The sequence below is a fragment of the Oryctolagus cuniculus genome, chromosome 11 (assembly GCF_051225735.1).
Source record: "Oryctolagus cuniculus isolate XC-2025 breed Fujian yellow rabbit chromosome 11, ASM5122573v1, whole genome shotgun sequence".
Lineage (NCBI taxonomy): Eukaryota > Metazoa > Chordata > Mammalia > Lagomorpha > Leporidae > Oryctolagus > Oryctolagus cuniculus.
The window spans coordinates 24409044-24432887 of record NC_142877.1 but is presented as its reverse complement, the minus strand read 5'-3'; the positions used below and the strand labels follow the sequence as shown (position 1 = coordinate 24432887).

Here is a 23844-nt window from a genome sequence, read left to right as displayed (position 1 = left end):
CCCACAGCCTCGTTTACAGGCAGCCTGGCAGACTCCAGAGCATGAAATTGTCAGCAAAGCGGTTTGCTTGCAGACTATTCATGGAACCCGAGTCACTTTTGTTTCCTTTTTGGTCCTCCGATGTTGGTTGGGTCAATTTGTGCCAATCCCCAGAGTGTGTTTCCTGAAATGCCTGTTGCATTGGGAATCTTGTCTCATGCTCTTGAATTTTTAAGCATGGGCACTGAGTTTTGGGGTGTCCAGAGGTCTGGGGCCCAGACTTTGCACAGCTGCTAAGCAAAGCTTTAAGCAAGTCCATCCCTGACTCTATTTCCCTTCTGAATAGCCCACAAAGTGGTGAGGTGGCCCCGATGCCTTCTTTAGTCCTGTGTTTTACAGAGGAACCCAGCACTCTGGCTCCCCTCAGTGGGGCTGCAGCCTGCCTCACAGCTGCTTCTGCCCCTGCAGAGTCCATGCGGGGTGGGAAGGAAAGACGAGGGGCAGCAGCAGCTGGTTGCTGGTTTCTTTTGACAGCTTCACGTGGTCAGTGCTCAAGGCGCTCCTCTTCCCAGTGGGTCCTGGAGACCTGGGGTGCAGAAACTCAGGGCTTACACGCTGATGGGAGCCTAATGGAGCTGTCGCGGTGGGGAGGGGCTGCATGCATGCACACGTGTCCTCTGTGTGCCTGGGACCTGGGACAGCTGTCTAAGCAGGGCCTTGCCCCTTTCCTCTGCTGGTTTCAGGGCTGTTCCTTGCAACTCACACCAAGCCTCCCCTGGCTCGGGTCTTCCACTGTATTAATTAGTGCGTCCTCCGTGGTACCCTCTCCTCTGGTGGTTTTGTCCAAGCTCTAGTAGCACTTGCTTCCCTCTAGGAAAGTACAAGAATCTGTTTAAAGGCCGGCGCCACAGCTCACTTGGCTAATCCTTTGCCTGCGGCGCCGCCACCCCAGCTTCTAGTCCCGGTTGGGGCGCCGGATTCTGTCCCGGTTGCCCCTCCTCCAGTCCAGCTCTCTGCTGTGGCCCGGGAAGGCAGTGGAGGATGGCCCAAGTGCTTGGGCCCTGCACCTGCGTGGGAGACCAGGAGAAACACCTGGCTACTGGCTTCAGATCAGCACAGCGCACCGGCCGTAGAGGCCATTTGTGGGGTGAACCAACGGAAGGAAGACCTTTCTCTCTCTCTGTCTCTCTCTGTCTAACTCTGCCTGTCAAAAAAAAAAAAGAAAGAAAAAAAGAAAAAGAATCAGTTTAAAAACAAACAAAACTCCCTGACCTGGACTTCCAGGGTCCTGAGTTCTGAGTGGCCCTTCAAGCATGCCAAAAATATTCCTGTGCTCAGCCCATCCGTGCTGAGACGCTGGTGAGAGGAAGCGAGGGCAGAGGGAAAATGGCAGCTGCCTCCACTCTGGTCCCCGTCCCGTTCCCTGACTGGAACATTTTGGAAATGATCCAGTTTTCCCAGTACTCCCTTAAAACACCGTTAAAAGTTCAGCACTGTTAGAAAGAAGGAAGAAAGGGAAACGGAGGCACCCCTCATCCATCAGGAGTTGCAAGAGCATATCCTGACATATCCCTGGGCGTGTGGTCTCTTAGTCGTTGGCTTGGGTGAGCCTGGAACAGTTTGATGCCTCAGGACTGAAATACCAGTGGGAAAGTGGAGTCTGTGGCTGAGGTGGGCCAGGCAGGCTCTTTTCACCCACTCCCCTCATCTCCCTGCCTACCATACACGCACACACCACACCCCAGCCCTCCCTGGTTGGTATTTTCCTGTTCTATAGATGAAAGACTCAGGGCAGGGGGCTGGGTGTCCCCCAGTTCAACAGATGGCAGCAGAGGTAGGACCAGCGGGCAGTAGTGGCGAGTGACTGGCCTGCCCCGCAGTCCCCGCCGCCACTAACCAATGCCGTGTCTTGCAGAACTGCTGGAACTGCGGCCGCAAAGCCAGCGAGACGTGCAGCGGCTGCAACATCGCGCGGTACTGTGGCTCTTTCTGCCAGCACAAGGACTGGGAGCGGCACCACCGCCTCTGCGGCCAGAGCCTGCACAGCCAGAGCCCCCACAGCCAGAGCCGGCAGCTGCTGCCCGGGGCCCGGGGCTCCTCGGCCCGCTCTGCTGACTGCAGCGTGCCCAGCCCGGCCCTGGACAAGACCTCGGCAACCACCTCGCGCTCCTCGACACCTGCCTCCGTGACAGCCATTGACAGCAATGGGCTCTGAGCCCCAGAGCCCGCCTGCCTGGTGGCCCTTGCGCCAGGCGTGGAGCTGTGGGGTCACCAGCAGGAGAAGATGAGGGAACAGGAACAAGTCCAAGCGTGGGGCAAGCACTCCCCACCCCTTGGGACTTGATGGGACGAGCGTGCCGTTGTAGCTGCACACAGGCAGCTGGCCCAAGCTGGCCTACACCTCCGTGGATTCCCCGATTCGTTCCTCCCCTGCCTGAAGTTGGCATAGCCAGCATGCCGTGTGGGCCACCAGCTCCCCCGCTCCTGAGTCTCAGACTGTCGGACGTGCTGGCCCAGCTGAGCTGGCGCAGCAGGCACGGAGGCGGCCCCTCGCCTCCCTTTCCACTGTTTGCAGGTGACACAGGTTGGCCTTCTGGGACCTGAGTAGGCAAAACATGGCCCTCGGGACGCCCTCCTCTGCCCTGCTTTGCAGACTTGACCGGAAACTCAGATGACAGGAAAGAAGTCACCATTTCAATAATGACACCCAAATAAAGAATGAGTACCTTTTCCCCAAGCACCACAGATGATTCTGGACAAGAGTTTGCCACCTGACTGGCCACTTTACCTTGGGACCTATTTTTTTCTCTCAGTTAATTTTGCTTGTGCCAAGTGCTGTTTCCAGTGCGTGAACCAGGCTCCGCGAGGAGACGCCTGCAGGAGCCTGCTGTCTCCGAGCATGTCGGCCACTAGCATCGCCAGATTCCCAAGCCCATCACCTTGGAAATTCAGATCCTCCCCCTCCGCCTGTCCTCTCGATCCGCTTCTCTTTACCTCCCAGACCTCGGGCATCGCCTGCCCTGGGGCCCTGCTTTGGTGGTCCTGCTGGACGAACTGCGGTGTCTGTAGGATGTGCCACACCCAGTCTCATCTACATGGCCCTACCGCACCTGAAAGATTCCTTCAGGCCTCACATTTCCGTGTCATTAGACCTACTGCAATGGCTTATTACCAGGCAAGCAGTCTCAGCTTCCTTCTCTTACGTTACCTGTTGGGTTCCTCCCCTCTTTGAACTCAGAAAGGTTTTGTGAAACACGAGAGCCATTACTGGAAAGCCTGATCAGTTCTTCTTCCTGTCTTCAAGGAGTGTCCCAGCTGCTTACCTGGCTGTCTGACAAACAGGATGCCTCCTATCTGTTCCCCTTCAGAGTCTCAGGGCCCAGAGCCCAAGGGCCCAGCACCCCTCTGCCCCGCGAGCCGCCAGCTCCGCACTCATGGTGACTTCTCAACAAGGATTTTCAGTCTTAGAAAGAAACTTGGAACAAGAACCTTCAGAATACCTAGGTTTCAAAATTTCATTGCATATAAAGTAAGCTATCCCCAGAGAGAGAACAGCAAAATAACAGTGTGTTCCTTCGCAGCGGGGCACGTGGACTCCGGGTGAACTCCAGCAGTTGATGAGGCAGCCTGACGAACAGGGCGGAGTCAGCCCCGCAGTGGGGCCCACCCACGTTGCCCTAAGACGCGGGGTGTCTCCCAGACATCTTGTGGAGCCCCGCGTTGGTACAGTGAGAGGGTGGCTTACAGGGGCTCTGCTCTCAGCCTAGACTTAACCTACGCAGGTTTTCCGTCTTGAGTAGCCACAAGACAGCCGGGGGAGCTCAGGCTTTAATGGATGGAATAAAGCGCCAGACACAACCCAGCAGTCGGTACCAGAGCCCAAGGTCAGCTTCTGCAGCTGCGGTCTGCGTGCAGCGTGCAGGTCTGGCGCTTGCCTGGGCAGCCATTCCAGCACGGTTTCGTGCCAGTCTACACAGCAGGGTGCTGGTCCGCACCATGATTCTGCTCTCAGAGCCTTTGCTGGGTTGATTCTGCCAGAGTTCACATAGACATCACAGGCCGTCTGTCCAAGACTTCCTCTTCTGATTTAAGAATCCTTTCCCCCGTTAGCTAGGGGGTCAAGAGGGAGTCCAGGTTCCCTGCTCGATATTTGGTTCCTGCTGACGCCACCCTAGGTTCCGGGTTGGAAATGGACACTCGGGCTCCCCCTCTGCCCCGAGGCCCAGCCTCTCCAGTTAGTGTTTGGTGGACAGGAAAGGCAAAGGCTGCCTCGTGGTCCAGGGAGTGTCAGGTCAGTCGCAGGCTTCCTGACGTTGGTCTGGAACCCAAAAGCAAACCTGACTGCCCGCCTGCTGCCATGTCTGCACACGATGCTGGGCTCACCGCCGCCTGCCGGGACCCTCCAGTCTTCTCCCAAGTGAGGGGTGACGGCAGGAATCAAAGGTGGCCAACGCGGGAGCTGTCTTCGCTCGTCCTCTGTTTTCCTGCGTGCCTGCACCTGCTCCCCAACAGTGGCCCCAGCTCTGCGGCCGACGCTCCAGCAGATGGTCAGGTGATGCACAGGGTGGGGTGGGGGTCTGTTCTTGGACCATTCCGAGCCAAGCTGTCGCTGTCCCCCAGGCTGTAGGTCCAGAAACAGGACACATCCACCCAGCACAGGCCCGCGCCGCCCTGCACAGGTGGACGTCTTTGCCCATCTGGGCCAGATGCTTACAAACAGACTGTGTACGTTTTGTCCCACGCTGTCCCAGCATTGACGTGGCCCCCAGTAGCTCTGTGAGGCGTCAGCAGCAGCCGCTCTGGCATCGTGCGGCGGTGGCGAGTGTTTCAGAACGAACGCCGGGAAAATGGCCAGTTGGCCACTTGTCCTGGAGTCCGCGGAAAGGATTATGGGTTGGAGAAACCATTGAAAATAGGACACCTCTCAGAGGCTTTCTTCAGAACTGGAGTAGAACCAAGGTTCCCAGCTGGGCTCCGGGTCAGTAACCACCGCCAACTTTCTTCGATGATTTTTAGCTGTTTGCAGAGAACCAGGTGGTGGCATGCTTGAACCAAATGTGAGGAAAGCCAGAAGGACCTGGGCTATTCTGACAAGGGCCAGATGGCGGCTGGCAGGAAGGAGAGCTGCCCGCCTTGGCCTGGGGCCTGGCCGAGCTGCTCAGGGGGGGCCTTCCACCCCTGGGTGTCTGTCCTCGAGAAACCAAAACGTCCCCTCCTGCCTCTGCCCACACGCGTGGACGTGCGCATTTCCAAAGACACCAGTGCAGTGACCTTTCCATCTCGGCCGGGGGTGGGGGTGGGGAGGCCCGAGGGCGGGCCTCGTGTCCCCCGCGTCGTCGTCCTTGGCTCCTGCACACCCCATCTGGTCAGGCCTACGGCTGCCCAGTGGATACTCGCTGATGCTTATACCAAATAGGGCATGTGTGGCTGGTGTCTGCTAGGGACAGCCCTGTCCCTGCCTTGGAGTTGGCAGACAAGCAGCTGGCAGAGCTGCTTGGCTAAGAGGCGTCCGGTCCACTTCCCGGGCTTTCCGGCTGCCCTGAAGAAAGCCTACAATGGACCTAGAGGGAGGCCTCCACGCGGTCTGCGAAGTGGCGGGGGGTGTCCAGCCCTGCAGGACGCGGCCGTCTGGGTTTTCTGTGCTTTGTCATTTTACTCTGATAGAACTTTCGTTACTCAGCTCTCTGCATAACTTATTTAATGTACTGTATAAACGAACCAAAACTGTTAAATATGTATTTAGTTTGTTCTACTTAAAGTAGTCAATAAAAGGCTATATTCCTTTTCTGCCTCTGCTGGGCTGGGCTGGGCGGGGGCACACACGCCGCATGCCGGCTGGCCACCTGTGTCCCTTCCTCGTGCCCACAGCGGTGCTCGTGGCCTGGGGCTGCTGTGACGGCGGCGATTCTGGGCACAGGAAGCTGCTGGGGCCTGGAGCCGGGCCTCTGCCCCGCCGCTCGTGCCCACCCTGGGGCCTGTGCTCGAGCACCAGCAACAGCCAGAACTCTAGCTGCGTGTCCATTTTACACTGATGTTAACTCCTGAGTGCTGTCCCTGCTGCCTTATTTGCATAATGGCTGGATGGTTTTCTGAACTCGCCTCCTGTTGGGCAGTCACGGCATGACTTAGGAAGTCAGCGTCTGCGGTGAACTTTCCAAAGTGGGGTTTCTGTTGCTGAACACTTCCGGCACCCTGGCACCATGTCCACATTGCTTTCCCAGTAGCCCCCAGCAGCCTCTGGGGAGTGCTGTCCATGGCCTTGTCGTGGGTGCAGACACGGGTGTGCACCCGTGTGGAGTCGCAGCCATCTGTGACGGGCTGGCTCCTGGGGCTGAGGCCTCACTCCTGTTACCTGCACCATCGTGGGCTCTGCCTGGAGCAGCCCTGCCTCAGAGACCTGTTGGGACCCCCAGCTTCCCAGGCCCCTAGAAGGCGAGAGAGGCCTGGCTCAGGTGTGGAGTAGGGAGCAGGGCTGACCTGTGCCCTGGCCCTGGAAGACAAGGAGGGCCTCCGTCTGCCGCTGGATGCAGGCCTCAGTCCGCCCGCCCCGCTGAGCCAGCCCGACAGCACCGCGGCGCAGAAGCGGCACCGCACAGCTCTCAGGTGCCAGCTAAATTGTAATGAATGTTGGAGCTGCAGTGCTGAGGTCACAGAGGACACACAGGAACTCCCTGAGGGCCAGGAAAAACGAAGCTGAAACCACAGAAGTAGCTGGGTACCGAGGAGGAAACCTGCAGAGGAATCCCAGGAACTTGGAGTTGGAATCCAGAGGCGAGTGGGCGAACCCCCGGGGCTCCCTCCCCGCAGGCGCAGGGCTTTGGCCTGGTAGAACCCACCTGTCTGAGCTGGGGCCCTCTGCGCCCCTGCTTGAGAAAAGGAATTGCCAGAGACTGGCCTTAGGTCTGCTCGCCCTCGGGGCTCAGAGGTGAAGATCATGCCGGGCTTGTAGCAGCTCCCGGGGTCTGGGAGAATACGCTCAGGCGCTCCCGGCTTCCCATGCGGCAGTATCCACCTTAGGATGAGCTGTCTGGGAAAGAGCATTCCAGGCACAGGCCACGGTGAGCCGGGTTAGCAGGAACAGAAATCAGCTGATGGGGGCTCCAGGCATGGGGGACCTCGGAGGGAAGTGCTGGAGGAGGAAGCAACTGGCAGAGCCGGGGCGTGGCAAGGCAAAAATGAAAACAGTCACTGGAATGCTCAGGGCGCCATTAGTCATCTAAAGATGACACGTGTTGCTGGGACTCCTTGTCACAACGAAAGCTGGAAAGTGGGAAAGGGCCATTCCTTCTGGGAGGTTGGCAGAGGGAGGGTGCAGGTGAAGCCATCGATGGGTGTCTCAGAAGGGGAAATAAATGATCAGGCTTGTCTCCACCCTGGTGTTTCAAGGGGACTGATGCTCCCAGCGTTCATCCCTCAGGAGATTGGGGAAACCCAGACAGCCCGCCAAGCCTGGGTCAGTGTCACTGCCTGGTGCTAGCGCCCTCTTGTGGACGGAGCGGGGCCTGCTGCTGTGGCCTTCCCCTGGTGCACCGTCTTTCTCTGCCCCGAGCGTTCTCCCGGGGCTTCTGGGGAGCCTCCCAAGTGAGCTCCACCTTGTGCAGCCTGATCTGCCATCCTAGCATTGCTCTGGCCATCTGTCCATCTGCAAGTCACTGAGGACTCCCTCCTTTGTGGGCCTACGGTCTTGCTCAAGTGGGCTCTTCTGAGGAAGTCCCAAAGACACACTTAGCTCTCAGTCCTTTCATCTCGCCTTCGCAGTGGCTGGGCCAGGGGGCCCAGTGTGCATATTTGGCCTCCATTCAGCCTGCTGCTCTCCCCAGCACCTGCCTGGCACTGAGCCAGGCCCCCAGGACAGGCTTGAGTGTGCAGGTGAGTCACGGGTGCAGGTGTGAGGAGGCAGGTGCAGGGAGTAGGTGAAAGGGTCGGCGCGGCAGCTGGCCAAGGAGCTTGGAGCTCTTTTGGCTTCTGGACTCTGCACTTGACCTGGGTGCTGTCAGCAGCCTGGGATGTTTTCTTCATCCCCAGCACCTGCCACCAAACAGGTGCTTGGTGACAGTTGAAGAATGACCCAGGGCAGGGATTGGGAGAGGCTGCCAGACCACCCCTGGAGGGCTGAGAGGGGCTTCAGTAGTGGACGGGCCAGGGAGGGGCTGCACAGGTAGGTGGTGGCACTCATTGTTAATGCGAGTGCAACTTGGAGCTGAAGAGTGGGTGCCAGTGAAAGGTGTGGTTAGTGGTCGCCGTGACAGCATTGTTAGAGTGGGTGGGAGGGGGTCAGAGTGCAGATGAGAACCCCGGGGAAGCTGCTGCTGTTGCGGGTGAGAGGGGGCTGGTACCTGGGGACTGGGGTCAGCCCAGGGTGGGGCTCCTGAGAGGAGATGGGCACGTGGCACCGGCTTGGGGACACCCTCTGTGTCCCCACACTCCTCAGTTGTGCCCTTGTGGACCCCGCCTGCCCCCCACAATCGTGTCTGCCTGGAGAGCTCACACCAGATCTCTCTCCAGGAGGCCCTGCAGGACGGACTGCCCCCCACCCCCGCAGCATCTTCCCAGCAGCCCCAAGCCCGGCAAGGGACGGAGCAGGTGAGCCCGCCAGGCACCTCGCACTGAGCGCGAGGAGTGCCAGCATCTTTGTGTAGAGTGGGGAGCGCTGGGGGCTGGGGCTGGGGCTGGGGCTGGGGCTGGGGCTGGGGCTACAGCGTCAGTGCCAATCCCAGCTGCTGCACTTCCCATCCAGCTTCCTGACCGTGCGGCCTGGGAGGCAGTGGATGATGGCGCAAGTTCCCGGCTCCTGGCTTTTAGTCTGGCCCAGCCTCAGCTGTCGTAAGCATTTAGGGAGTGACCCAGAGGATGGGGGCTTTCTGTCTGTGTCTCTCTGACTCCAGTCTCTGGCTCTCACATGAAAGGAGGGGTGGAAAACATCCCACATCTGAGTGCATAGGCTCAAGCCCCAGCTCTGCTTTGCCTTTTTTTTTTTTTTTTTTTTTTTGCTAAGATTTATTTACTCGAGAGGTAGGAGAGTTGGAATTACAGGCAGGGAGAGGGAGAGACAGAGAGGTCTTCCATCCATTGGTTCACTCCCCAGATGGCTGCAATGGCCAGAGCTGGGCCAGTCCGAAGCCAGGAGCTTCTTCCAGGTCTCACATAGGTGCAGGGGCCCAGGCATTTGGGCCATCTTCTAATGCTTTCCCAGGTCATAGCCAAGAGCTGGATTGGAAGAGGAGCAGCTGGGACATGAACTGGGGCCCACATGGGATGCCGCCGCTGCAGGTGGAGGCTTGGCCCACTACACCACAGCACCAGCCCCCCCCCCCCCCCGCTCTTTGAAAGGCAGTTTAGAGAGAGAGAGGTCTTCCATCCGCTGGTTTACTCCCCAAATGGCAAGTCAAGCCAGGAGCCATGAGCTTCATCCATGTCTCCCATGTGGGTGCAGGGGCCCGGGACTCAGAACATGGGAGGTTGGCAGTTCAGGTGGCATCTTTACCCAGTACACCACAGTACCAGCCCCTGGCTCTGCTCCCGATCCCAGCCTTGTGCCAATGTGCACCCTGACACTCCGTGAGGGACCTGGATGGAATTTCCAGCTCCTGGCCTTGACCTGGCCCAGCCCAGTTGTAGGGTGCTCTCTGCCTTTCAAACAATTAAGAAATAAGACCCTGCTGGAGGCCTACCACCAGGGCACTTACTGCCCAGCCCACTGCCAGTCACCCTTCAGGGCCCTACGTCCCCAGCTTCACCCCAACTCCCTCTCACCGTACCCTGGCCTCAGCCGCCCCGTCGGCCTCCCCCTGTCCACAGGGCAAGCTCTCCTCCCCTTCAGCGCCTGGAAACTTGCTGACCCTGCACCCCAGCCCAGGCTTGGTGCCACCTGTGCTTCCATGGAGGCACACAGCTCGGCACTACCTGTGGAGGTGCCTGGTAGGTCCCTTCCCCCGCTACACCTGACTCGGCCGTTGTTCTCAGGAGGTTGGGTGAGGGGACAGGACTCTGCCCAGTGTCCAGGACCCGGAGGAGGCCGAGTGTGTGGTGAAGCTCAGACCTCTGGCAGGCCTGGGAGACCGTGTCACCACGAGGCTGCCCTCGCTACGCCGGCCACCACCCTGCCGGCATGGGGGCTCGAGACGGGAGTCGCTGATTGCTCAAGAAAAGCTTCCGGCCCTGCCCAGGAAGAGGACGCGACGCAGAGGTGACCACTGCCTTTATTGCCTCTGAGTTGGAGTCCAGGCCAGGGTTCAGAGGTCTCTGTGGGCAGCAGGCATCTCTGGGCCCAAATTATTGCTACTTGACAAGGTCACCTTGGGGCTTCCCCTAGTGCCCTGAGAATGGACGGGGTGAGAACATGCAGATGATATGCAGATGACATGCAAACCAACCCAGGATCCTCCTCAGGTGCCTGGTGCAGGCATGGGTGCTGGAAGAGTCTGGAGCCAGCCCAGGAGGGTGGTGGGCACGCCCAGGTCCTTACCCCACGCTGCAGACCGATCCGGCCCGGCCTCAGGGCACGAGGTTCCAGGGGTCGGGGTTCCCTGAGCATCAGCCCTGGTTCTGCTGCTGCTTGGGGAAGAGCAGAAGCCTGGTCCCAAGACAGCAGGAAGGAAACAGGACACCCGCTAGGCAGCCCAAGTGGGAAGGGACTGCCCTGGGTCACACAGCAAGGCAGGGGCAGAGGGACCAGAGTCCACGCCTCCTGAGCCGGGTGCAAGTCAGCGTGCCCTGGAGGCCGAAGCTACAAACAGAATCCGCGGATGGAGAAAGGAAGCAAGCAGCCCGGTCCCTGGTCCCTGGGCTCAGGCCTCCAGCAGCTGGCCGGGCCCGGGCTGGGTGCCGAGTTGACCCGTTCAGAAGCTCCCGGGGAGGCAGGCAGGGCCCTTGGCTTTTGCAGGTCGGGTTCAGTTGTTATTCATGACCCACCAGGAGGCTGCAGGACAGGAGGTGGGCGTCAGCCATCTCAGGCCCACTGCCCTCCGGGGCCCCGGGCTGCGGCGGGCACTGGGGCTGCAGCACACCTGGGAAGGACACGGTGGTGAGGGTGTCTGGAGCCCGCAGGTGGTCGATGAGGATGCGCTGGAAGGCCTTGCTGCAGGGGGCCTGCTGGTGCCTGGGGAGGGCGCCCGGGGAAGCCGGCTGAGCCCGAAGCCCCGGCTCAGGCCCCTCCCGCCCCGCCCCGCCCCTGGACTCCCACCCCAGGGCCTTCCTCGCGCCGGCTCTGAGCCCATTTCTCCCATGAGAAAGGGGTACATCAGTGTCCACTGCACTGGGGTACAGTGAGGCGTCAGGTGTGGCACGAGACAGCAGGACTGAGTGCTGGACCCCAGCACCTCGCCTGGCCCCTGGGAGAGCAGGCAGTGAGGGCGGCCGGGTTCCCCGCAGGGCCCGTGCTCGCGGCGTGCTGCCTGGTGGGCGTCTCGTACCTTCTCCAGGAGGCCTCGTCCTGCCAGAACTCATACAGGGTGAAGGAGGCCTGCTCCAGCATCTTCTGGGCGGACACACTGCAGGGCCAGAGAGATGGCCGGGCCGGCCCGGGGCTGCTGTGGTGCTGCCCCCAGCCCGGGACGCCCAGCGCCAGCCCCTTCTCTGCGCCCCCCTCACCACCAGCCAGCTGGGCACTCACTGCAGACAACGGCTCTGGGCCCCCGTGAAGTCCATGTAGCAGCACAGGGCCCGGTGGAAGTCCTTCAGGGCCTCCTCTGCCACCTGCACCTGCCTCTGGGCCACCAGGATGTGCTGGCAAGAGAGGCTCCAGTTAGCGGGCGCAGCGCAGGGTGAGGGGCTAGGTGCGGCCTGCAGGAGCACCCCACCCTTCCCGCCGCCACCTGGCCCCCAACATCTCTGACTCCATCCTCCTCGCCCCATCTCTAAAGTGGCTGCCACGATCCAGCCATCGTCCCCCTCTTCTGTGGTTTGTCCCCACCAGCTTCCATCTGTACTGGCCCAGACCTGATTTTGAGCAACACAGATGGGGAATGGAGGCTCAGAGGGGCAGTGACCCCAAAACCCAACACCAGCCAGGCGGGGAGCGGGACGGGGGAGAGGCAGGCATGCACTGCAGGGGGCCCTTGGAGCCCCCCCACCCCACCCCACCCCCGTCCCTGACACCCAGCCACCTGCCTCACCGGGCCAGGCCCCTTGGCCAGGTCCTCTTCCTGCAGGGGTTCCAGCCGGGGGGCCTGTGAAAGACACCGAGTGTGGGCCAGGCCGGGCCGCCCCCCCTGCCCTGCCCCCCCCCCCCCCGCATGCCTGGCCTGGGAGCGGTCGCACAGCACTCACCTTGCACTCAAGCTGATCGATGAGCTCCTGGAGACGGCTGACCTGGAGCCGCCACTGCGACTCGGCCTCCGAGCTGCGTCCTGAGGAACCCGGCGGGGTCAGGCGTGGGCCTGTTGGGCCGGGAGCCCCCTCGGCCCAACAGGAGGAGCAGGCCCTGGGGTGCAGGGGATGCCACACCCACCCCGCCGCAGGCACACCTGTGTCCGAGCAGCCAGGAGACCAGGTAGGCGACCGAGGGACAATTCTCAGGGCCCTGCGCCCTGCCCGCCGGCTGCCGCGGGGCCTGCTCTGCACTTCAGCACTCTCTTCATCTGACCTAGGGAAGGGGTGGCTCAGCCCACCTCCCCACCACCCAGCCCCAGAGCCCGCCACCCTCGGTCCCTCAGGGTCTCCCTGCCCACGAAGGTGAGTTCCAAGATGCTGGAGTTCAGGGGCCGGCATTGTGGCAAAGTGCCACGATCCCATGTGGGCACCGGTTCAAGTCCAGGCTGCTCCACTTCCAATCCAGCTCCCTGGTTTTGCACCTAGGGATGCAGTGGGAGATGGCCCAAGTCCTTGGGCTCTCTGACACCCACACGGGGGACCCAGCAGAAGCGCCTGGCTTCGGCCTGGCCCAGCCCGTCACTTCGGCCACTGGGAGAGTGAACAAGCAGGTTCTCTGTCTCTGCCCCGTGCCTTTCAAATAAATAATAAAAAATCATGCTTGCTTCATCCGCTTGGGAAAGCCTAGGGCACTGCAGTGTGGGGACAGCAGGCACTCCTGCGTGGGACCCGGGCTGGCAGGGCCCTCACGTACCGCAGGTCGCGGGCCTGGGCCTCCAGCGTGTCGGATGCCCCCTCCAGGGAGCTCTGCAGGGCCTGCAGCTGGCTCGCCGTCTCTCGCAGCAGGAAGCGCGTCACGAACTGGTCCACTTTGGAGGCCTGCTCGTACTCCTGCGGGGCACAGGGGCTGTGGCATCGCCCAGCCTGGGCGGGGAGCCGCCCTCCTGCTCGCTCCCTCGTGGCCGTCAGAGCACGGGGGCAGGCAGACCTGGCACAAGCGGGCACCGCGACCTTCCTTGCTCGCAGGTGTGAGGCCGGCTCTCAAGAGGCCGCTGGCCAGCTGGCTTTCTGGACCACGAGGCCCCTTCCCCACTGGGGCTACCGCCTTCAGGATTGCTATGGCCAGTGAGCCCCCCGCACAGCTAGGCTGGGTGGGGCGGAGGGCAGTGCGCACAGGCCATCCGAGGGCAGGGTGTGGCACACGGTGTCATGTGACCCCACACCTACCAGCTGGTCCCAGACTCAGAACCTACATCCTTGTTCATTCATCCATGCAATAAACTTTGTACTAGGAGCCGCAGCTACAAGACCCAGGACTGCTGCCCACACACACACATCACACCAGCATTGGCCCCAACAAGAATTACCGCTCACCCCCCAAGGTGGGCAGAGGTCAGGGAGCTGACCACCTCAGGACTCTCAGAAACTCCCGCGCTACCTTCACTTCCGTGTGCCTCAGTTTCCCCATCTATAAGAACGTTAACACTCATGACACGGAGCCGTTGAGTGGCTGCGTCAGGGACGTCCTACTTGGGGCTCAGCCCAGCACCTGGCACACAAGTCCTCCACCCCTTAGAGCTGTCGTCACTGCTGTCAGAAATGACACCAACAAGGACCCTGCCCACTGGCACAGGCAACCTGGGCCGGCACACGACTTGCCTCGGCTCAGGCACCAGGTGGGAAGCTCCTGGGCCAGGCTTCCGGTGGAAGACAGGGACGGAGAGGGCTGGGGCCTCCCTGCTGCGACAGGCCAGTAGCATGTGTCCCCGGGAGGTCCTCTCATACGTTCCCTTTTTGGTTCTTAAAATGGCTGACGGGTTTCCCCTAGTTGCAACCAAAATGCCCAGCTGACACAAGCACCCGCTGTGCGCCAGGCACTGCTACACGAAATTGCCCTTAACCCTTGCAGCAACTTCCAGGAAGCACGGCTGAGCCCATTCCACAGATGAGAAGACTTGGGTCAGTGGAGGCCAGAAGCCAGGCCCACACCACAGAATTTCCTCTCTACTCCCCACCGAGGCCCTCGTCTGCGATCCCAAGTCCAGCTTTGATGAGAAACCAAGGCCAGAAGTCACAGAGTAAACAGAACCCAGACTTGCCAGTGGGTGCCTGGAGTGGTGAGGTCAACCATGAGGTCACAATGTGGCCTCCAGGCCAAGGCTAGGCCAGGGTCCCCGGCGGGCAGGGCAGAGGTGGCCTGGGCCGTGGCCCCCAGTGGTGACCAGCACTGCCATGGGAAACAGCAGTTCCCAGAAGCGGGCCAAAGCGCCCACGCAGGCCTGCGAGGAGATCCCGCCTGACGCGGACGAGGCCGGGAGGAAACAGTTCTTCAGCCACCTCAAGGGCAAGAAACCGGGTGTGAGTGCTGGGGGGTGGGCACTGGGCCCAGGAGCAGGCCAGGGATTCGGGGAGCCAGAAGGTGCCCAGGCTTCCAACCCTGGGCAGATGTGCCTCAGGCCAGCCAGGGAGTCAGCCCTGGTTGCCAGCTACTGGGGGCTGTAGCACGGGGAACCCCCTACCGCCCCAGCCCTTCCCCCCTCCTCAAAGGAGCAGAGGCCCAGGACCAGGAGGGGTAGGTGAAGGCTGGGAGGGTGGGCTCTCAGTAAGCCAGCGGGGCTGGGCCGGGGTCTGCCGCGGTGGGCAGGTTGGGTGAGGGTCCCTGGCGCCAAGCAGGGAAGGGTGGACCCCCACCCACTTCCGCCAGGGAAGACAGGTCCTGGGAGATAAGACCAGGTGGTTGAGGGTCCCCGGGAGGCGGGCGCAGCCGTACAGGGTGCTTCCCCTCATGCCCTGCCCCTCCCCCAGGCCAAGATCCTGCTGCTTCTCCACTTGGACAAGCGGCAGCAGAGAGCCGAGGCGGCGGCCGCGGGCCCAGGAGCGCAGCCCGGGGAAGACGTGCCGCGCGGCTCGGTGGGCTTCCCCGCGGCGGCGCCCATGCTGCGGGGAGCGGGCGACGGCACCGAGCGGCGCGAAGGCACACGCGAGAGAGAGATGAAAAAAATCCTGGTGGTGCTGCTACTGCTGGACGCAAGGCTGCGCGAAGACGGGCGCCGCGCGGCGGGCGGGCCCAAGGCCCCCGGCAGCGGGCCGCGGCCCGACGCCAGCCCGCCCGCCTCCAGCGCGGCGCCCGGCGAGGAACGGCCACGCAAGCGGCGCCGCTGCCCTCGCCCACGGCCCTGAGCCGCCGGCGCAGCCCCCTGCCCAGAGACCCGGCCCAATAAAGAGCTCAGAGCAACGCGGCCGCTGCCAGCTCTGCCGGAGAGGGGTGGGCGCCGGGCAAAGCTACCGCGCCAGGGCTGCAGGCCCAAGGGTGGCGGGCAGGGCAAGCCCACAACAAAGACACCCGGCGCAGGCAGAGGGAGGGCCCCAGCCAACAGACACCATCCCGGGGAAGCGGGGAGGGTCAGGGTCTAGAGCTCGCCCAGGAGAGTTGGCGCCCCTGGGCCTCGCCCCCTCCGGCCCTGCCCGCGTCCGTCCGGGGCAGCACACTCCCTGCTCTAGAGCCCCACGCTGCTGCCCCCTCCCAAGGAAGTGCCCAGGGCGCTCTGCAGGCCCAGCCTCACTCCTCCCCCTTGGGCCTCCAGGTGGCTATGGCCACACGCGGCCTCCAGGGTGATGCTCGCTAAGTCATTCGAGAGGCGCCTGGCACAGTTCCTGGGGGCAAGATCCAGTGGTTCCTCCCCAGCCCCCCACTGGTGACCAGCTTCACACGGCCCCCTCAGAACCTACAGAAGGCACGCCTGTGTCACCCACAATGCGATCCACTGCCCTTGTCCGGGGGCCTGACCCGCGGATTCTCAGAACTGTGCCTTCTCACCTCCCCCAGGTTCCTCGTGCAATGAGCCTCCCGGGACCGGCCCAAGTAAGTCCCGCCAGTGCCCTCCCTGGGGCTGCACTGCATCGCCAGGGCACCTCCTGGCTCCCCACAGCCTTGTGATCAGACCTAGCTCCTGACACCTGACTGTGCCCTTGCCTTTGGTGTCCAATACAGAGCCTTGCAATAAAACCCACACTTCAGGGGCTGGCGCCTGCAGTGCCAACATCCCATATGGGCACTGGTTCGAGTCCCGGCTGCTCCACTTCCAGTCCAGCTCTCTGCTGTGGCCCGGGAAAGCAGTACAAGATGGCCCAAGTTCTCGGGCCCCTGAACCCGTGTGGGAGACCCAGAGGAGGCTCCTGGCTTCGGATCAGCGCAGCCCTGGCCATTGCGGCCATTTGGGGAGTGAACCAGTAGGTTTGAAGGCCTCTCTCTTTCTAGTAATTAATCTTTAAAAGATAAATAAAAACCCCACACTTTAGCTTACATCCTCCTAATGGCCACCAAAGTGGTCCCAAAAAGTGTGCGCCCACAGACACGAGACGCGGCCTCCTCCTTGTGCAAGGGGATGGAGGAAGACAGCTCAGAGGGAGAGGACTGCTTGGGGCTGCACAGGGAGTCGAAGGCCTCGAAGGTGCAGGGCCCACTGGACAATGCAGAGCGCTTTGGGAAGGAACCAGCCTGTTTGTGTGGGACCCCCCTTTGCCCACACAGCTGCCGGGAGAGGAAGGGTGCCGGGAGCTTCCGTGGGGAGGGGCCGAGGACTGAGGTCACAATGCGTCCAATCCACGTTCTTCCTTCTCCCATCCCTCCTCGAGCGCGGGACCAGGACCTTCATCCTCCAAGTCCAGGCGAGCGGAACGAGGCTGCTGGGTCCCCAGGGCGAGAATCACGTCCGGACGGCCTGGCCACAGGCCCTCCCGCTGCCGCAGCTCCGGCCCTCCTGGCGGTGTCTCAGCCTCTGAACGGATTCGGCGGGCCCTGTCGCCTTCCACGCGAGCCAGGTCTCACGGCCGGCGAGGAGCCCAGGAAGCAGCGGCGCGCGGCGCTGGGGCGGGGCCCACGGCTGAGCCGGCCCAGAAGAGGCGGGACTTGGACTTGGGCTCGGGAGGCGGAGCCAGGCGGTGAAAGGCGGGGCCTCCGGGGAGCAGGGCCCCAGGCCGAAGAGCACGGCCGAGCCTCGAAGATGACACAGGCGTCCAGGAGCCGCGGGGCCCGCCGGCCGCCCTCGCCCGGCCGCATAGCCGTGGTGGTGGATCACGGCTCGGGCTTCACCAAGGCGGGCTTCGCGGGCGAGGGCCACCCGCGCGTCGTGCTCAAGAGCTCCAGCCTGGTGCCCAGCTGGGACCGGCCGGTGCGCCCTGGCGCGCCGGGCTGCGAGCTGGCCGGCGGGGTGGCGCGCGCGCACCCCATCAAGCACGGCGTGGTCGTGGACTGGGAGGCGCTGGAGGGGCTGTGGGAGCGCCTGCTGGTGGGCAGACTGCGCGTGTGCCCCGAGCAGTGGCCCGTGCTGGTGAGCGAGTCGCCGTCGGCGCCGCCCGCGGGCCGCGAGAGGGCGGCCGAGCTGCTGTTCGAGGCCCTGGCGGTGCCCGCGTGCCACGTGGCCAGCACGGCGCTGCTGGCGCTCTGCTCGGCCGGCGCGCTCAGCGGGCTGGCGGTGGAGGCGGGCGCGGGCGTGTGCCACGCCACGCCCATCTACGCGGGCCACTCGTGGCACGAGGCCACCTTCCGGCTGGACGTGGCGGGCAGCACGCTGTCGCGCTACCTGCGGGACATGCTGGTGGCGGCCAGCCCCAACCTGCAGCCGGGGGCGCTGCCCCGCAAGGCGGTCACACAGCTCAAGAAGCGCTGCTGCTACGTGTCGCTGGACTTCGAGGCTGACCTCCGGGACCCGGGCCGCCAGCGGCCGGCCAGCGTCTGCGTGGGCGACGGGCGCTCCCTCAGCCTGGGCAGCGAGCGCTTCCGCTGCCCCGAGCCCATCTTCCAGCCATGCCTGCTGGGCCAGACGGCGCCGGGGCTGCCCACGCTGACCTTCCGGGCCCTGCAGAAGGTGCCGGCCACGCTGCGCACGCAGCTGGCCCGCACGGTGGTCCTGGCTGGCGGCTCCACGCTGTTCCCTGGCTTCCCCGAGCGCCTGGACGCGGAGCTGGAGGCGCAGTGCCGGCGACACGGCTACGCAGCCCTGAGGCCCCGCCTGGTGGCCAGGCCTGGCCGGGGCACCGCGGTGTGGACAGGCGGCTCCATGGTGGCCTCCCTGCACTCGTTCCGACGCCGCTGGATGACCCGGGCCATGTACCAGGAGTGTGGCCCCAGGCTGGTGCACGAAGTCTTTGACTGAGTCTGGACTGGAGGGGGTGCTGCAGGCGCTGGGCCGGGCGGGTGCCGCAGCGCCTCACCCCTGGAGCACCCGATAAAAGAATGGGCAAGCGTTTGGAGCCGGCAGGGTCCTCTTTGGGGACAGGCCACGCCCCCACTCAGCAGCACCAGCAGTTGTCTCCGGCAACCACTTCCAGGTCCTGGAACGCCAGTCCAGCCAAACCCCTGGAGCCCCATTTCCACGGCAACAAGGCAGGCATGCCCCCACTTGGTGTCCCTCATCCCCACCATGTGGCCACGCTGCCAGGCCCCTTGGAAGCAGACCTTTGGTGGGGACTAGATCTCGCCTGCACGCAGCTAGGACAAGCCCTGCCCCTGCCCAGTGATTCCACTGAGAACCTCAGTTTCCCCTTCCATAAAAAGTGGGATGGAGCACAGTCCTGGGCCTCCCCACTGCTCCCCTCCTTGTAGGAGCTGTGGGGTAAGTGGGGGTGGAGCTATTTCTTAAAAGGAACCATCAAAGGCAGTTGACTTATTGAAGCCACCACACAAGGGCCTGGAACCACACAGGCACACACATGTGGGCACGAACGGAGCGCGGCTGCCTCCTCCCGTGCTGCGGCGGGCGCCACCTACAGACACGTGTGAGTACTGCACACACACACACACACACACACACACACCCATGCAGCTCCCGCCCTGAAGCCTGCTGTGTGCCAGGCGCTGGCCTGGGTGCTGGGAGCAGGGCAGAGAATAAAACAAAAACCCTGCCGTTGGCTGCTGGGACCAACACGACGCATGCGCGGTGGCAGGCTCTGCTACTGCCTCTGGTTCACATGAGAAAACCGAGGCCCAGAGTGAGGGGGGAGAGAGCCAGCCTCGGAACGCGGGCTTCCAGCTCCCCAGCCCCAGCCACGGCGCAGCGGCCACGCCCGCCTCACTCTGCACGCCCTGCCAGGAGCCCCTCTGCTCACCAGCTTGGTGGTGTCCATGGCGGTGAGCACGGCCCGGTTGAGCGACTCCAGCGCGGCCAGCACAGGCCGGTAGACACCCAGGTGTTCCGAGAAGTAGTCTGCGGGCGGAGGGAGTGCTCAGGGCCTTCCTGAGCCTCCCACCCACCCGCCCAACCTGCCCTGCGGCCGCCTGGGGTCCCTCAGGAATCAGGCCTGGGCCCCTGAGCCTGGCCCAGGCTGTCCCATCGGAACACCTGCCCTCGCCACTCCCGGTTGCCAGGGGCCCCTGGACACAAAAGCTCCCAACAGGACTACTCACCACACAGTTTCTCCGTTTCTACGTTGCTGCAAGGAAAAGAGAAGCGCCCTTCAGACCCTAGACTCGGGCCAATCCCCTGCCCTACCAGCTCCCCACTGAGCCGACAAGGACATGACTTCCACTCCACCCCAGCCAAGCTGGTCAGTGGGCAGAGGACTAGGCCCCAGCGAGTGGTCTGGGAGGACAAAGGCACAGACCCGCTATGGGGCTTCAAGGGGGTCTCAGGCCAGAGGAGACAGATGTGAACTTAGGCCAGAGAGGAGTGGTCAGAGCTGGGAAGGACAGGCAGGAAGAAAGGCATCCTGGGAAGGCATAGGTTACTGCCTGGTAGGTCAGGGAGGGCTTCCTGGAGGAGGTGCTGGCCTTGAGGGATAAATTTAATGGAGAAGTCTGGTGGGTGAGGGAGGGGGAGCACTGTAAAGGCTTTAGCCCAAGTCTCAGGAGGCTTGAACGCCGGCCCAGAGCCTGGGACTGATCCTACGGAGACGGAGGGAAGTGAGGCAGGCACAGCCGTGCCTGGCTGTGCACCAGAATGAGGAAGCGCGGGAGGAGGGCGCGCTCGTGCCGAGCGTGCAGGGGGGGCACCCGTGGGGAGGTCTGTGCGTGCACATGCACCTGCAGCCCTGGGGGTGGGGAGGAAAGCAGGCAGGGCCCAGCTGTCCCCAGGCATCCTCTGGTCCCTGCAGGATGGGGGAAGGGGGGCTGAGCCACTGGGTGGTGACTCAGGCCTGGCTATTTTGGGGTCCCAGCTGGAGGCAGTGTAGTGGGCAAGACTGGAGCTGGGGAGGGGGAGGAACATGGGTAATATTGGCACGGAGCCCTGGCGCCCCCCCTCCCCGTCTCCCTGCCCGCATCCTCCAACAGGAACGGCGGCAGAGGGGACGCGGCAGGGTCGGGATGCTTGGCCTCCCACGGCGCGGTCCTCCCACGGCTCAGCCCCCTCTCGCGCACTCACGCGGCAGGACGCCCATCAATGCCACTGAAGAGCTCCCGCAGCTCCCCCGCGCTGAGGACCCCGTCGGCAAAGTAATTCTGGAATTCCTCAAACGAGAGCTTCCCGTCGTCTGCGGCCAGGGTGGGAGCAGGGCACAGGGAGCGAGTCAGGCCCTCCTGGCCCAGGCCCCGCCCCCTAAGCGGGGATAGGATTCTGAGTAGGGGCCCAGACCCTCCGGGGACAAGGGGGCTGCACCCAACGGTACCCTCTGAAGGGAACAGGCCCACTTTGCAGGAACCCAAGGGGCAGGGCAGTTCCTGTGCAGCCCTGGGCAGGGACGCCACAAAGGCTCGCCAGACGGAGAACCGAACGGGCTGGGACAGCACGGCAGGGCCCACACGCCACTTGGGGCCGAGGCTCGGTGCACATCCATCCGGGCTGGCCCCGGACCTTCACGGAGAAGCCACAGGGAGGCGCAGGGAACCCTCCTGGCTGTCGGGGCCTCTTCGGAAGCAGCCGGCCAGGGAAGCTGGGCTCCGTCAGCAGAGGCTGAGTGGTCAAAGGGGACGGCCAAGGACACCGGGGGTTTGGTCTCTCAGCAGACGTCCCCGTGCAGTCTGGGACAGTGGTCAGCCCCAGCGTGAAGAGACATGAGAAGGGACAGGGGTGGGGACAGGACTCCGCCGTGGAGGGACTGAGTGCGAGCCTCCACGGGCCCATCGGGCACGGTGGGGGCTCCCCGGGGGGCCCTGCTTTCGCTTCCAGGCTTTCTCAGGCCAGCTTCTGAAGCCGCCCCGGACCCAGGACAGGAAGACCTGACTTTGGTCCTCCAGGCCTTCCCTGGGCCCGAATGTGGGTCAGGTGGAAACGGACATCTGAGTGACGTCCCCCACAGCCTTGTCTCCATTTTCCCACCCTTCCAAGTGCCTCAAACGGGGAATCTGGAACCCTGTGTCACGCGGACCTGGGTTCAAGGCCCACCAACCTAAGGCTGTGTGGCGTCAGGCCATCTGCTCTACCTCTCTGAGCCTCTGCTCCTCTGTGGCATGAGGTGAAGAATTCCCACCAGATGGTGGTTGTGAGGACAACACGAGGTCACTGTGCCAGGCACTGCATGAGCATCGCTCCCACAGGCCTTCAGCACGGCCAGACCACACTCGCCTCCTTGGGGAGGCTGCTGATTGGCTCTCTCGTTTCAGGTCCTCCCCAGATTTGCCTCCATCCTAGACTGTGCTCCCACAAACCCCCAACTCTCCCAGGGCCTGAAGCCCCCCACCCTGCCCAACGGTGGGACCCAGGGGAAGCCAGACTCACCGTTCTTGTCGGCTCTGCGGAACACCTGGAGGACAAAGGCAGGGTGGGAGCTGTGAGTGGGCCTGGGAGGTAAGAGGGCCCCCTTGCTGCACCCCTGGTCTTTTCTCTGCCCAACCTGGGCCCAGCCCCCTGCTCCGCTCAGCCCTGCAGGAGCTGTGCCTGCACAGGAAGAGCGCCCAGCAGGTCACACCACTTGCTCGCTTCCCCCGCAGGGCCCAGCTTCACGGGGGCCGCGGGGGTTCTCCGGGCCAGCTCCTGCACATCCACTTCCCACAACTAGAGGCTGGCCCAAGTCCCAGTTGATGCATTGGACCATGGCACCGTCCCAGCTTGAGGGAGTGTGGGGAGATGGCCAAGATGCGGCTCAGGGAGTCTGGGCAGCTGTCCCAGACTCGAATCCCTAGCTCTGCTGTGTGGCCATGGTCTCTGTCCTCTCCGGGCTGTTTCCCTGTGCTTACTGAGGACCGCCACGCAGGAAGCGGCCCACTAGCCATGGAGGGAGCAGCCTGGGGTTCACCCCTTAGGGGTGCGCCTCCCTAGAAAGTGGCTGTGAGGGTCTGAGGCAAAGGCAGGAGCACAGGAGGGTGTGCACTCATGCAAAGGGGGCGCAGGGTGGAAGGGAGCGGATTTTATCAATGAGTTGAAGAGGAACAGCACCAGCAGCAAAGAGCAGAACCAAGACAGGTCCCCGGGACTAGACCCCAGGTCGCCGCAGGCAGCCCTTGCTGGCCGGGCAAGCAGGGGGAGGCCAAAGCCTGGACAAGAGCCTCAGCTCCAGCTCCCGAATGCCAGCCCCTCCTGCTGGGTGCTCAGGAAGGAACCCTCTTGGAAGCCTGTCCCTGGTCAGGGTCACACAGCAGCCCAGTGTGGCCTGGGTGGGGAAGCCGGAGATACTCGGGGGCAGGGGCGTTACGATGGCCTTGAGGGCATCTGGGGCCACATCCTGTGGTGTCCCTGCCTCCACGGGTGACCCAGGACAGACCCCCCCCCCAGGCCTCAGTTTTTCCATCTGGGAAGGGGGAAGAGGCAGGTCCCTTCCAGCCAGGAGGACTCGGTCAAGCTGCTGAGTCACTACTGGGGGCAGTGGGGAGGGGGCAGGGGTGTGGCTTCTCCCAAAGAGGGGTGCTGGAGTGGGGGCAGGCGGGGGTTGAGGTACTCAGCCCAAGGGTACAGAGTGCAGCCGAAGCCCAGCCAGGCTGCTCCACACTGGTGCCTGGGGGACTGCAGGGCTACCTGCTGCCCCACAGGAGGGGTACCCAGGCCACAGGACATGCGTGGGCGCCCCTACCAACTGTAGGACTCGGCTGCCCCGGCCTCAGGCCTGCGGGACGCGCAGTGGGGAGGGGGGGGACACTGGGTCACGAGGGGCTCCTCCTGTGTCCATGCCCCCTGGCTTGGGGCAGCCCAGCCGGGGTCTACCACTGGGCTGGCATCAAGACTGCTCCTGCCGTCAGGGGCTGCAGTCCCCCCCACCCCCATCAGAGAGACAGGGTGGGTCTGGGATGGGGGCAGCAGGGACAGAAGTGGGGACACAATAGAGGGACAGAGGGGCAGACAGGCAGGGGTGCAGGGGCACGGCCTCAAGGGACCCGGAGTGGGAGACACTGACACCGACAGACGCAGAGAGCCACACACACACTGGCAGAGACCCCGCGAGCCAGCCCGCACCCCACTCACGTCCTGGAAGAGAGCATGTCCAGCGGGCCTATTGTCCGGCGCGGGCTCCGGTGGGCGCGGGGCCCGGGGGGCTGGCGGCCGGAGCAGGCACACGGTGAGCAGCCCCGCGCATGCCATGGCGCCACCAGCCGCTCGCCTCTGGCTGGGCTACGCTCCCTCGCTCCCTCCCGGCGCTGGTCGGCTCGGCTCGGAGGGCTGCGGGAGCCCGCCCATTGGCGCTGGCTTG

General features: G+C 63.3%; 4 protein-coding genes across 9 annotated transcripts in view; 3 read left to right on the top strand and 1 right to left on the bottom strand.

Moving 5' to 3' along the window:
- The window catches only part of CBFA2T2 (CBFA2/RUNX1 partner transcriptional co-repressor 2), a 130492-nt gene extending 124730 nt beyond the window's left edge, over positions 1–5762 (top strand). For all 5 annotated transcript variants that reach the window (XM_089308114.1, XM_089308113.1, XM_089308115.1 and 2 more), the window contains one exon: positions 1895–5762. In XM_089308114.1, the coding sequence (XP_089164240.1) occupies positions 1895–2194 (300 nt within the window). In that variant the 3' untranslated portion in view covers positions 2195–5762. The remainder of the gene's footprint in view (positions 1–1894) is intronic.
- Positions 5037–23821, bottom strand: NECAB3 (N-terminal EF-hand calcium binding protein 3). Of its 2 annotated transcripts, none has more exons than XM_017341677.4 (13): positions 23619–23821; positions 21942–21966; positions 20649–20757; positions 19694–19719; positions 19396–19493; positions 13043–13179; positions 12444–12562; positions 12247–12326; positions 12084–12146; positions 11591–11703; positions 11391–11468; positions 10986–11077; positions 5037–10897 (listed from the first exon to the last, which is right to left on the bottom strand). In XM_017341677.4, exons 1-13 carry the CDS (start codon positions 23733–23735, stop codon positions 10869–10871), a joined length of 1086 nt encoding a protein of 361 aa, XP_017197166.1. In that variant the 5' UTR covers positions 23736–23821; the 3' UTR covers positions 5037–10868. The 2 variants fall into 2 exon arrangements, with proteins under 2 accessions (XP_017197166.1, XP_002710847.1); XM_002710801.6 differs by having other exon boundaries at positions 12093–12146; positions 23619–23820.
- On the top strand, positions 13197–15484 carry C11H20orf144 (chromosome 11 C20orf144 homolog). The gene is made up of 2 exons (XM_051840254.3): positions 13197–14646; positions 15094–15484. Exons 1-2 carry the CDS (start codon positions 14521–14523, stop codon positions 15466–15468), a joined length of 501 nt encoding a protein of 166 aa, XP_051696214.1. The 5' UTR covers positions 13197–14520; the 3' UTR covers positions 15469–15484.
- On the top strand, positions 16600–19377 carry ACTL10 (actin like 10). The gene has a single exon (XM_051840253.3). The coding sequence runs from the start codon at positions 16602–16604 to the stop codon at positions 18441–18443; it is 1842 nt and encodes a 613-aa protein (XP_051696213.2). The 5' UTR covers positions 16600–16601; the 3' UTR covers positions 18444–19377.
- Positions 23822–23844: the final 23 nt, after the last annotated feature.